General features: G+C 39.1%; 2 protein-coding genes across 2 annotated transcripts in view; one reads left to right on the top strand and one right to left on the bottom strand.

Moving 5' to 3' along the window:
• LOC149840153 (phospholipase D gamma 1-like) overlaps positions 1-5,208 on the top strand; it is an 83,049-nt gene extending 77,841 nt beyond the window's left edge. The window contains 3 exon segments of the mRNA XM_090003058.1: positions 2,537-2,710; positions 2,939-3,136; positions 4,729-5,208. Coding sequence (XP_089859184.1) covers positions 2,537-2,710; positions 2,939-3,136; positions 4,729-5,022 — 666 coding nt within the window. The 3' untranslated portion in view covers positions 5,023-5,208.
• Positions 5,209-12,427: 7,219 nt separating this feature from the next.
• Positions 12,428-13,117, bottom strand: LOC149840152 (putative methyltransferase At1g29790). Its single transcript, XM_090005007.1, has one exon. The coding sequence runs from the start codon at positions 13,115-13,117 to the stop codon at positions 12,428-12,430; it is 690 nt and encodes a 229-aa protein (XP_089861133.1).
• Positions 13,118-13,993: the final 876 nt, after the last annotated feature.

The following is a 13,993-nucleotide window of genomic DNA, read 5'->3' as shown; positions in this document are numbered from 1 at the left end:
CATCTTCATCAATCTTTGGGACTAAGTCCAACAAAAAAGAGTAGTAATCTATTTTTGTAGGCTTTTCACTAAAAAAACTTTCCTTTTTTAAGAAAGACACATTTCTTGATACATATAATTTTCCAGATTTAAGGTCAAAACATCTATACCCTTTTTGGTGACTTGCATATCCTAAAAAGGCACAAGGAATTGCACGATGGGTGAATTTATCATTTTTATCTGTAAAAACAAAACATTTACACCCAAAAACCCTAAACCTAGAGCAATCTGGAATTTGTTTAAAAAGTTTTTCCACAGGAGAGATGTTGTTTAGCAAAGAATATGGCAAATTTTTATGTCAACATTATTCATAAACCACGCCAAAATCTTGGCGTGGTTACTTTCTCAATCTTCTACCTTTCTTGATGATCATGAATGACTTTAAGGCAGTCTTCCCCATCAAGACCCTTTTCAACACCTTCTTCGATTTTGGTGAGTTTCAATGATGGTTCAAGAAAGGTCTCCATCACAAAACCCCAAAGTTTCTTCCCACGAAGGTGATTCTTCGTAACCAACGCACACATTAAATAATTTGAACCATTGAGCTTGAAGGAGAGCTCCAACCTTGATTCATGCTCCATGTTGAAGAAGAAGGTAGAGATGAAGAGAGAAAAAGTACTTTGGTAACGATCAAGTGCCACAAAAGAAACCTTTCAAGATCAAAAGAACCCAAATGACTCTAATACCATGTAATGAATAAGTGAAAATACAAATAACAACTGAAAAACACTTGTAGGTCCAACAATGGACAAGAATCAAGAAGAATACACAAGCACTTTAAGTGCAAACACATAAACCCACAAAGGGGAAATGCCAAAAGGCAAAAAAGAAAAAATATTATTGAGAGAGAGAGATAGAGAACAACATACAAATGAGAGGGGGAACACCCCTTTTATATACACGGAATGAGAGAGAGGGAGACCTTGGGGCTCCCACAATGTAGTCGATGGGGAGCCCCAACGACTCCATATGTGGGGTCCCCAATGGTTCTAAAAAAGAGAAAAAGGAATAAAGTAAAAAAGAAAAAAAAGTAAATTAAAACTTAAATAAGTTTTAAAAAATAACTTATATTACATGTGAAAAGACCAAAATACCCCTATCAAGTATTTTGGAATAAACAGAAAATTATATATATATATATATATATATATATATATATATATATATATATATAAACACTGTGTATTCAAATATTCACTCATGGGTAGACCGGCTAAAATATGCATAGTAAGATCTTCGTTGAAATTGGCTTTTCTGCCATAACCAACTGATGGGCTATACTTTTGGCCTTTTGAAAATAGTCAGTAATATTGTCACTCCCCTTTTTCAAATTCTGTAGTTGAAATTTAATTTGTTGTACTCGGCTTTGGAGTGAGCAGCATATGTTTTTCTTAGTGTGTTCCACACACTACAGGACGTAGTCAGGCCCACGACTTGACAATGTGCAGTGGCAGTCAGAGAAGACAAGATCCAGCTAAACAACTGATCCATCCTTTCCCACTCCTCAAATTCAGGGTTTTTCCTAGCCCCTTTGTTAGGCTCCATAATAAATATATTCGGATGGGGTTTTGACCCATCCACAAATCCCATTAAATTATAGCTTTTCAATAATGGGATAAATTGAAATTCCCACAGTAAGAAATTGTTTGTAGGCACTTTTATGGGAAAAAAATGTTGTAAACTAGTTGGAGCAAGAATAAAAGGGAAAGGATTGTTTGAACCTGTTGCACCTGGCATAGCACCAGAAACTGTCTGGACCCTGCTGGGTTCTGGTCGGTTCCTACTTTGGCAGCCTATTCTGCAGTCATCTGCATCTGTACATTTTACACTGTGACTCAACTCCACCCATTTTGGGAAAGTTTATTATATGATTATTTTGATACTACTTTGAAGGGTATATACTGATTTATTCTGTGGAAATGTTATATGGTGCACAGCTCTCCCCTGTCCTATGTTACCTTGACACTTCTGGAGAGCCAACGTGTCACCTTGACACTTGGACACTGACACTCCTAGTCACTTCATAGACAATTCTTTCTTTAACATAGAAGTGCTCAACAGAAAATGAACACTTAGTGTTGCAAGTCCTACACTTTTGAATGGGTTAGACACAGTGCTTAAGTGTCAATCTTGTTTAAAGTTTAAACCCTATTTTCTCTCCATACACTTTTTGCCTCTCAAAATGAGTCGTCATGCCCTACAGAAAGGTCTCTCTCTCTCTCTCTCTCTCTCTCGCTATATATATATATATATATATATATATATATATATATATATCCGTGTTCATGCATCTAGTTTTTAAAAACTCGCCATGTCCGACATCTTCTCCTGTGTCAGTGTCCAAGGGACATAGCTTCTGTCATATGAGGTCTAGATTGCTTTGGTACATTTAACCAGTCTACATGATATCTTATTGTCTAATTTAATTAGAAATGTTTTTATTATATTTTGTTGCTAAGATAGCACTGTTTTCTGTCATTTATGTTCATGTATGCAGAACAAAACAATGCAAATGATGTATGAGACAGTTTACAAAGCTCTTGAAGAAGTTGGCCTTGAGAAGACATACCACCCACGAGATTATTTGACTTTCTTCTGCCTTGGTAACCGTGAGGTAGCAGATGGGAACATTGTATCATATCCAACTGCAGCTCCAGCAAACACTCCTCAAGTAATCTTAGTTCTTAGTATAAACTGCTACCTCATTCAGTGTTAGATTGTTTCTTTTTCAAGGTTTTCTAATTTTTCTCAAGGTCAAAAGCCAAAGTTTCCTGGTTTTTTATTGACACCATTGTTACTTAATTTAACATTGTTGTGTCATGTACACCACTTTAAGTCGCAAATTATTTTTGTATTATATCACTACTAGTTGGTTAATGTATTTTATTCATCATTTTAGGCACTTGCTCAGAAGAATCGTCGCTTCATGATCTATGTCCATTCCAAAGGAATGATAGTCGATGATGAGTATGTAATCTTGGGGTCAGCAAATATCAACCAGCGCTCTATGGATGGGACAAGAGACTCAGAGATTGCAATGGGTGCTTATCAACCTCAGCATACATGGGCAAGAAAATCTTCTAATCCACGTGGGCAGGTAAAATTGAGCTTGCAATCTGTTTGTCCCATTTATAGTGTACTTATCTTTGCACTTAAGAGACTTGACTTTATTCAAATTTATTGTGTGCATCTTCCATGATATTGCTGACATCATCATGTACAAGAGAAATGCTCACCTGGACTTATATAGATGACATTACTTCATCTAAAACTAATGTAAGTAGGGTTTGAAGCATGTCTTCGATGTAGTCTATTCTTAGTTGTCAATACACACCTCTCTCTTGATGTAGTTATAGTTCTTATCTTGGCATACTTATCCAAGTAATTTTATGAGACATTTGATGTATGTTCCTCCTTGGGATTGACTAGATAAGTTTCCTTTTAAGTTTTATTTTTAGTTTGAAGAAAAAAATTGCATGAAAGTTATTCATACTATCTAAATTTTTAGATAAGTTGTCCTTGGTAAGAAATTGGCCTATATTTTTCACCATTCTGGGATGGTGCTATCTCAGTTCTTACACAAATTCGGTTCTCTTTTGTTTCTGTTTTTTTTTTAATAAAAAATCGGTTCTCTTCTTAAATGATAATCCCTGTACTTTTTATCAAAGCTTAATATTTGGCTCATAATGCTAATACATTAAGGTTGATGTAGTTTCAGATTGTTCCATTTCTTTTCTAATACATCAGCTAAACTTTTTTTCCTCAGTCTTTGGGCATCTTTCATATAGCCAATAACTTAAGGAAAACATGATTTTGCATTCTGTCTTGCCCATTGAAGCTACTTCTTAATGAGTATAATTTTACCCAAGTGTCATGCTTTTTTTTTCATCTTTTTGTAACAATTTCAACTTCCAAACTTATTCTATGGTTGTGTCTTGATTGAGCTCTTGTTGTAGGTATATTTCATACTCTCGTTCTTCGTTTACCATGTCAGGATAAATACTCTTTATTTGAGATCATCATTTTTCACTATAATATTTTGATTTTCATCTATAACACATCTTAATTGTTAAAGTCCCTTGTTTTGCTTCCAATATCTTCTTTTGTATCTAATCTAATATATGTTCCCATGTATGATTTTCTCATTAACATGCTTTCACAGCTAAAGCACATCATGGACTAACTTTGTGGGTACCAAAATTTCTTTCATGCTCTTACTTCATGTTTATGGCACCGAAAATACAAACATGAAAATATTCATGTTGTAAAATAATCTCAATTCTAATAAGCTTGAACTATTTTGATGAATTTAATTGAACTTATTGTGCAAATGCTATCAACTATGTTTGATCCCACTACCAACCTTAATTTCATGCATGAGATGAATCTCAAGGAATTTATTGTGCAAAATTCTATCAATTATGCTCCCATGATACCAACCTCAAATTCATACTTGAGATACCATGTGTGTGTGCACGCCCACACACGTGCTCTGCTATCAAGTAATGCCGTGTTTTGCTTGCACAACAGTGTGTGCATGTGTGTGTGTGTGTGTGTGTGTGTGAAAGCGCACACACACTCGATTCTCAGCTGTCATGTAATGCTGTGTTTTCTTGTACATTGAGCTACAGGTTACTTAATGGTATTTGTTTACATTTAAGGGTTGCAGTAACTGTCTTCTGTTTGTAGATCTATGGCTACCGTATGTCCCTCTGGGCAGAGCACCTTGGAGTGTTGGAAGAGTGTTTTAGACATCCAGAGAGTCTGGAATGTATCAGAAGGATCAACCATCTAGCGGAGTTGAACTGGAAACAATTTGCAGCTGATGAGGTGACAGAGATGAGAGGGCATCTTTTGAAATACCCAATTGAGGTCGATTTGAGAGGCAAGGTGAAAGCACTTGCTGGCTGTGAAACGTTCCCCGATTGTGGAGGGAACATATCGGGGACCTTTTTAATGGTCCAAGAAAACCTTACCTTATAAAACTAAATGAAGAGGAAACATATGGGAGACCTTTGTATTTGTTCAGGAATTATTTTTTCCTGTAAATTAGCCCGATGTATTCCAAGTTTTCTTCAGGTCATTAGTCAATAATGCGTTTGTATATGTAATCGAATAATTTTGGATGAGGGGAAATGTATAATAAATATAAATTTGACCATTTTTTTTTTCATTTTTGAGCGCTAGATTCCCCTAGTTTTCTTCAGATCATTAGTTCAGCCATCTATTCATTCACTTAATTTATGACCATGTGGATTTCTACTTCAGCGATCACTGTCACCTCCTGGTTTCTCCGTGTAAATATCAAAAAAAAAATATTAAAGAAAAAATTAATCTCATCAAAGCCCTGAATTTCACTATATCATGTCAGAGGTTCCTTGGATGCCGTTCATAGTTATAATGAACACTGAACAGAACTCAAAGCCAATTTTAGGACAGCCCTTCTTGGCCAAGCCATATAATTGGCATTTTCCATCCATGGTGCTTTGGATGCCGTTCATCTTTTCCTCTCCAAATTGCATAAACTAATGGATCTCTTGGATTGGGAATTTTGGTTGAGATAAACTAAGCATATGAGAGACTTTGGTTGGGGATCTGTCAAATCACTAATGGTTGGTGCTTTGAGATTACCATCGTTCTTCCTTTGCCACATTGCATTTTACAAACAAGAGGACTCTATCTAGGCTGATTGGCTCACATGACATCTTCATCATCATGGGCTCCCAGCCGTTGATCTCTTGAATGGGCGGCAGTGATACAGATCACCTGTTTTGTTTACCAGAAATGCCCTCTATGACAGGTGAATGGAGTGATTTTGCATGAAGACTTATAGTTTTATTCCGGATCTTCATGTGTCAAATCTAACATACCTGAGAAGTCAAAAGGGGAACAAATGTAAGTCACAAGGGCGACTATCTCTTGCCGCAAGGTCGAAGCTGGGAATACTCGCCAGTAGAGGCAGGAGAGACCTCAAGGGTTTTACCAACCAAAGGCTAGCCAATATGCGGTTGGTGATGAGGGGGGTTTACCCTTGAATTATTCCAAAAAACAAAAAAACAAGTGCAGATACTCCATAACAAAGAGTTTTCCCATGGACTGGACTGGACTGGACTGGACTGGACGGGGTATTAGCATGTCCGAAAGCAGTTGGGTTGGGCAGCTTCACATCTATGCTCTATATCTACGATGTAAACAGACTAGATTCGGATCAGATCTTGCCCATATCAAATCCGATTAATTGGATATTGGCTAATCAGACTTGGCTTTATATTCAGATTTGAATGGAGAAAGGAAAGTAACAAATCCAAATTAATACATGTAACTGGATTCAGATATGAAATCCTAAATTGGATTCAATTTTCATAATAGTATCTAAATAATCACATTTGGAATTGGATAGGATATCAGATAAATCCAATCTGTTTGACATCATAACTATAGCCATAAAGACCTTCATGCCGTCAATTAAACACACATGAGAGAAATGATTGGCCCCAAATTTGTGGCCATGTTGGTAAAAGTTAATGCAATTCTACGTTGCCACCTGTAAGGATTTTTCAACTTTTCTTAAAATTACCCTCCACTTTGTTAAACTCCTTCATCACCCTTCACCAAACACACGTGGCTGCACCTGGGTGCCTTGTCTTAACCTATAAAAGTTCTCTCACTGTCAGCTTATCACCATTGAGCACTGCACCTTGACTCGTAAAAATGGCGAGACCGGCCCAGCCTTGTACGCGGTTAGAGTGGACATAAGCTGTCCATCAAAATTCCTTGAGTCTAGTTTACTGAGTGTGCATTGGTTCAGCGTACTAAGTCCTAGCCAAACAATTTTTTTTTTTTATATTTACACTAAGAAACAACCTTCAAGATCAAAGACCTAGTAGCGCTGGCTCAACCAGACAACGTAAAACTCTGTGGGCTTACTCATTGCCAATGTATTCTTTAACAACTTGTTTTAAACAGGTAGTTGATCAAATATAGCAATGATGATAATCAAAATCCTTTTGAACAAGCTAAAGTTTGTCAAATCCATATCAAAATTTAACCGCTTTAAGCCCCTTTACCTCTGAACACCTGGCTAGGTAGAGGGTAAATGGTTTATATATATATATATATATATATATGGGGCATAAATGATTGAAGCTTTTGGCTTGAGAAGTTTAAATTTTATATATATTCTATTGCTTACAGCATTGAACAAATGAATTTATTTGAACCAATATAAGCTCGGTTTCTATGATTAGTCCAAATTATATTATTTTTAATTTAAGATTTTTTTTTGTAAAAAAGCCATCTCAATCTCAGTATTTTTAATTTTAGATTTTTTTTTTGTAAAAAATCCAGCTCGAGCTCAACTTGTTCAACTCAGGCTTGCCATGAGCTCAAGCTCGGCATTTTTAATTTTAGATTTTGTTTTTGTAAAAAAGCCAGCTCGAGCTCGGCTTGTTTAATTAACTCAGGCTTGCCATGTACTCGAGCTGGGCTCCGCTCACTCTCATTCAGTTCGAGCAGCTCGTTTACTAACCTTAGCTATGGTTACTCTTTTTTCTTTTTTTTTAGGGTGGTCAAAAAAATTGAGGGCAGTTTTTTCCTTTTTTCTTAATCAAGATTGTTATGTAAAGATGAGATGATAAGAGAAGCATGGACAAAATTGATACTTGTCAAGTTGGATTAAGCTTTTTGTTTTTTTGACTAAGAAAGCTGGGGTTAGGCATAACCCCCACCAGTTATACAACTCATACCATTGGGTTTTAATCTTACAACGTCCCAACAAGCGGAGACCCCATTGATCAAGTTGGATTAAGCTTACTTATTAGTAACAAGTAACCAACCAACCATCAAACACTCAAATTTGATTAGTTAAAGGGCATGTTCGTGTGTTTGGTTAATCGCTGCTGCTTGAAGAATTCAAACGATTGTGTGAGAAAAATACCAAGGATTATGACAAATTCTCACTGAAATCATATTTTTAATAAAATCTTCTGGTTAAAAAGCGAAATAACAAAAAAAAAATGATTAATTAAATTTAAAACCCTAGAAAAACCTCCACCGGAGGCGGGTAGATATAGACGGTTTTGTGCTGATGTTCGCATTTAGATGCTACATCACAAGGACACTCAGCATACCACGTGTCGTGTCTCTTTCATAAGTTCACCATTAAATGTAATTTTTTTCATAAATTAGGTGCTTATTTGTAAGATTCTATTAAGTCTCTAGCAAAACCTAATGGAGTGCGACAGAGTTGAAGGATCTTGAGAGTTTGATACCTTGCTGCAAGTAGGGATGGCAGTGGACCGGGCCGGGGCGGTGCAGGCGATAAGCTAGCGTTCCACCCAGCTCCATCTCAAAATTTTACTCTCCATCCTTAATTGATCTATCTCAGTGGCGTGTTTTGATTTTCACTTCCATCCTCAGTTCATTCTTCGTTTCATGACCTTCATCCCCGCCCCCAAACAACCCTGTTTGGATGGATCTCCATTTTTCTCTGGTCCACTGCCATCCCTAGCTGCAAGGGCCAAGTCAAGTCAACATGAAACTATCTCTGATGGATAGTGAAATAGGGCTACAGTCAACGTGGCACCTCTTGACCTGAAACATGATGTGAACCAAAATCATAACCAAAAAAAAAAAAAATGGCCAAATTTAGGCAGTGATGAAGAGCTTCACATGTCACGATGGTGCCTGGTGGTGGTAGGGAAGTGGAAAGAGACGGTTGAAGTGCTGATTGATAGTGGTGGTGGTGGTGGTGGTGGTGGTGAGATGGATGGTGCCTGCCGGCGTGGTAGGGAGGTGGAAATAGACGGTTGAAGTGATGATTGATAGTGGTGATGGTGATGTTTATGTTTTATCCTGATAAGTTGCTTTTGTCGGTACCTTGTCTTAGCTCATTTAGATAATTAACTAGATTTGCATATATAATATTTATGCATCATTTATGTAAAAAAAATAGCATGTTAATTTAACTGGGTGGACGGTATATATTTTTGTCCAATTAGTCATGAGTTCCACTCCCACAAGCCAGCCCGGGCTTAGCTCAGATAGGCTCATTCAAGGTAGGTGAGCAGGGCTAGAACAATATCTGTCTTTGGTTTGTTGGACTCGATTACCACCCCTCGTTCTTAAGTCTAACTAAGACCATTTTTTTTTCCAATCAAAATTAAGCTAGCATGCTGTCAAGTTTATACTCTCGTAAAAAAGTAGGTACTCAATATTGCAGTATTGAACTTACCATACAACAGTTTCATCACATAAAAACAATTTTGTAAATTAAGCAGTTTTAAAGGGTTACAACTAGAGTTGTTGACCTTTTTTTCTCTCCTTGACTAGGCCAAAATGAAACCCTCTCATCACTTACTGCACATTGGCAGATAAAAACTCTTGATGTCAAGTGAGTGCACCCAGCTTCACCATTGCAGCAAGGGATGCCCCAAGTGTGGACCATCTGGTAGCGGCACCATGGATGTTCGTCCAACATGGTTCAAGTGCTAGGGATCGGTTCTTGGATACTGTTTTTTTTTTATGATAAACATGATTTTATGAGTTGAGAAAATATCACATGTAGGCTGCTGCTGAGATTTGAAGCCTCACAAAATCATGCATACATATTGTTATCGTATACCCTTGTGTAAGTCAATGCCCAACATAGGCCCTTGGGGCGAGGGTCGGCCAAAGTTTTCATTAGGCCCAGGGTTTCTCCATGTAACTAAATAATAATAAAAAAAAAGAATACTTTTGAAGTGTCTTATCTTTGAAACACAAAATTGTCTTAATCTTCACTTCCTGAAATCTTGATCCTCTAACATAAACAAAAAAAAAAATTCTGATAGTTTTCATATTAGGTAAATCATTAAAGAAGGTGAAAGGTCCGGGCTACCAACGGGATCTTCAGTTGTCTGGTAGGAGCAGCTAGTGCACGATCGTTCTTGTGTTGGGACGTTGCATGTTCAAAACCCAATGGAATAGTTGTATAAGTGATCGGAGTCTACCTAACCCCAGCTTGCCTTTAAAAAAAAAAGAAAAAAGGTTGGGCTCTTGGCAACTCGATAGGACGTTACATACGTCTCTCTCCCTCTCTCTCATTCATTATTTCATGATGGAAGGATACGTCCAAATCAGCATAATTTTTAAATTGGAGGTCTCTCATCTACCCTCCACTTTGTTGTGTTATTTATTAACCCACATTTAGTTACGAATCTAATGAGGGTTTATATGGTCTCATTGGTGCGTAAGACTAACCGTATGGGGGTTCTGCTTGTCTGGCATGAGCAGTTATTGCACGTCACCTCGTGTTGGGACGTTGCAGGTTCCAAACCCAATGGTATATAGTTGTATAACTGGTAGGGGTCTGCCTAACCCAGTTTTTTCTTTGTAGAAAAAATTTTTTGTTAGCCCACAATCAGTTTCTTTCATGATGAACGGGGAAACCACTCTGAATTCAAAGACCTAGTCGCACTGGCTAAGTCTGCCGTACTTATGGTCGCTTTTTCGGCAGTGTAAACCCATGACACGCCCATTACCCCCAGAGAATTGCCTTGCTTCGGCACAAGCAAGGGCCATAATGCCTTTGCCTCTTCTCATATGTAAGGGGCTGACGCTCATGGGAATGAAACCCTGACCACCCGTCTAGTGGCCGAGGCCCTTACCCACCGTGCCAAACCCCTTGGGGGCTAACCTAACCCACAATCAATTACAAATCAAATGGTTTAGAATTTGATATCAACCACAACAACTAAGATGCCGGGCTTAACTTCTCATGCTATTAGTTGATCATCTAAAATTTCAGCTTTCAGCAAGCCACTAAGAAATCATATATTCTCATGGCATTAGTTGATCATTTAACACTTCTGTTTTAAGCAAGCCACTTAATTAGAATGTTGTGAATCATATAGTTGGTTTTGCTTCTAAAGTATGAGTATTTTTTACACCCTCCAATTTTCAAGTTTTATTCTTATAAATTAAGTTATTAAATTTGGTTTGTTAAAAATGCAATTCTCAAGGCTCTTTTGTTGTTGAGAACAGAACTTGGTCAAGAGTTCCAACAACAACTTAAGTTTTGTTTCAATTCCACATTGCACTGGGAGGTGGATTTCCTTTACTTGAAATAGTAGATACCTGAAACTTGTTTCGATAATGGGAAACTCCTTTGGAAGTGGGGAACTCCTCACTTCCTTGAAATGAAGAGAAGGTTTGGGAAACCAGCTTCGGAAATATGAAAACTCGATTTCCTTTAATGGGAATCTCATTTTCTCCTTGTTTTCGAAATCAATTCCTTTTTGCTTTATTAACATTTTTCTCTAGTTTCTTGCCCCTTCTCATTCATTTCTCCCTAACTTTATAAGTTTTTTAGGTTAAAAAATAATAATTTTTTTCATAACAAGCTTACTTGTTGGTTTTATATTTGTGTTTATGTCATTTTTATTTCCTTTTACCCATGCTTTATATGGCTTATTGTGTTTCCTTTTCATTTTTCATGTGTTTGCATAATCACTTCACAACCAACCATGTCCAGCTTCCCACTTCATACTACTTTTTTATCTCTCTCTCTCTTCCCCACTTCCACTTCATGTATTGCTCTCGTATCCATATCGTTCCCTGATAACTATGATTGAAATCATGACCTCCCTTCATTCCTTCCTTCTCCAAGGGAGTGTATGTGAACCCTCTCAGGCCTTAGGCCATCATTCGCTGTAACTGTCCTGCAGATGGGCTCTATATAACCAACCTCCTTGGCCAATGAGTGAAATACTGGCGACACACACCATTAAAAGAAATCTATGGCATAATTAGGGCAATCTGCTTAGTCCACATCGCTTCATCTCTTGGTCTATGTGTCTTTTCAGTCACTAATTTCTAATAATTGTTTAGATTCCTTGGGGTCTTAGGATGTCCTATATCCTAGTTGATAAAGAAGGAAGGCCTTACAATAATGTATGCAAAGATGCTGTAACTTCACGACGTTTGTCTCTAGTCTACATCATGCTCTTGCTCAACGACAAGGTAGTCCTTTTCAATCCAAATTTTTATCCCCACTTGCTTTTATCTAAAAAAATAAACATTCTAACAATGAAAATGATTACTTCAAAAAAAAAACAATGAAAATGACAAGCAGAATAGCAATTTTAGGTCAGAAAACAGGCCATATACATAATGTTCATTTTCTTTTCTCTCCTTTTCCTTCGTTACCTTGTTGAAAATAAGTAAGCAATTTTACCATGATAAGAAGTGAATAGTCAAAATCAAGGTTGTTAAATGCGATAAGACGAAGCCAGGCATTGAGTAACAAGGCGTATGTCTCGAGGAATTGAAGCATAAGCTTCATGATCAAAATAATAAAATAAAATATTTTGATCGCCGGTGAAAATACGACCAGTAATAAAAGAGGGCTTTACAGTTTACATGGAACAAAAAAAAGAAAGGGGAGGAGACGGGATTGCCAATGGCGCCGGATTGCTCCACCCATTTCGGGGGCCTCGAGGGAGAGATCGAATCTCAGGCAGCTGAATCGGGTGAGGCAATCGAAGGATTTACAGGAGAAGCGCGACCACCGGATGGCGGCGGCGGGGAGGGAGGAGGGAAAGGGGGTGGTGGGTAGGGCTGCGGGGGGTTTGGGGGACGTGAGGGAGAAGCAGCGGCGGCGGGGAAGAGGGAAGCAGCCGTTGACGATGAGGCGCTCGGCGAGATCGGCGTTGTCGGTGCAGGGCTTGAAGGGGGTGTAGCTCATGAAGCGGTGGAGGAGCTCTCGCTGGCTCTGGCAGGCCGTGTCGATCAGGGAGGGAAACTCGTCCTGCTCAATGGCGTGTGACCGACCGAGCGGGAGGCGGCGGGCGATGGTGAAGCGGATGAGCTCCGGGAGGATGGTGGCGTTGACGGTGGTGGAGGTGGCGGAAGATCGGCGACGGGCAAGGTGGGTGATGGTGGCGAGCTCTCTGAGGAGGTGGTCGACGACGGGGGAGGGAGGCGGGTTCACAGGGTTGCGTATGGAGGAGAGGTGGTAGAGAGAAAAGATGTTGGTGCCCATCATCGCCACCAGCAGCAACAAGTTCATCCCCATCCCCATCCCCATCCCCATCCCCATCCCCATCTCTCTCTCAGTTCATATAGTTCAGATCCTGGACCAGTGATATCTCTCACACTCTTCTATTGAATTTTTCTGTAACTTATCCTTCAATTACAGGTGTCAACAAGGTTCAGAGACTTATTTTCAACTTGATTGGCAAGTGAGACAATTTATTGTGGGGATTCGTTTGTTTTGATAATTTTTAAAGCGCCGAGAAAGGGGATGCTGCAGGTGAAGGTCATAGGCTGCAGAGAAAGGGGAGGAGACGGGAGTTGGGTTTTTTTTTTGCTTTACATGATGCGTACGCCTTAGAGGCGAAGCGCGCCTTGATGAGAGGCGTACGCTTCACCCATGTGAAGCGTACACTTCAGGACTCAAGTGCCTCGGTACAACGCCTCAATACCTTGAGCGTGCGCTTCGCCTCTGAGGCGTACGCTTACGCCTCTCACAACACTGGCCAAAATCACCCAGATTTAGTAGATTGTTCTTCAATATCTTAAGTCTGAGACCTCCTTGTTTATAACCAAACCCTTACCCTACAGAGTTTTTAGTATAGGTTGGGTTCAGATCAAACCTGACCTATTGACAACCCTACCCCCAAGAAGCCCCGTGCTTCGCCATTCAGAAGACCGCATCGCCTAGGCGAGGATTCGAACTGGGGATAGGGAAAACACAAAGCAGGTTATATGTTCCCCCCCCCCCGAACAGGGCCGGTACTGAGATCTCATGTTCGGGGGTTCCAAATAGCGACACGTATAAGATCCAGACCGGCATGGATCCCGATGTATGTCCGCATCATACTGCATCGTAATTTGGTGCCGCAACAAAGACTTAAGTACCCTTTATCGCCATTTGCTTCCTCTTCCTCGAACGGACATAAATGCCCTCTTTCTA

Source organism: Nuphar pumila, chromosome 4 (assembly GCF_984573655.1).
Source record: "Nuphar pumila chromosome 4, dmNupPumi1.hap1.1, whole genome shotgun sequence".
In the NCBI taxonomy this organism is placed as follows: Eukaryota; Viridiplantae; Streptophyta; class Magnoliopsida; order Nymphaeales; family Nymphaeaceae; genus Nuphar; species Nuphar pumila.
This window is presented reverse-complemented; position numbering and strand designations above follow the sequence as displayed.

Bases quoted from the DNA above. Each gene is read 5' to 3' on its own strand.
- LOC149840152 (XM_090005007.1), bottom strand. From the start codon at position 13,117: ATGGGGATGGGGATGGGGATGGGGATGGGGATGAACTTGTTGCTGCTG.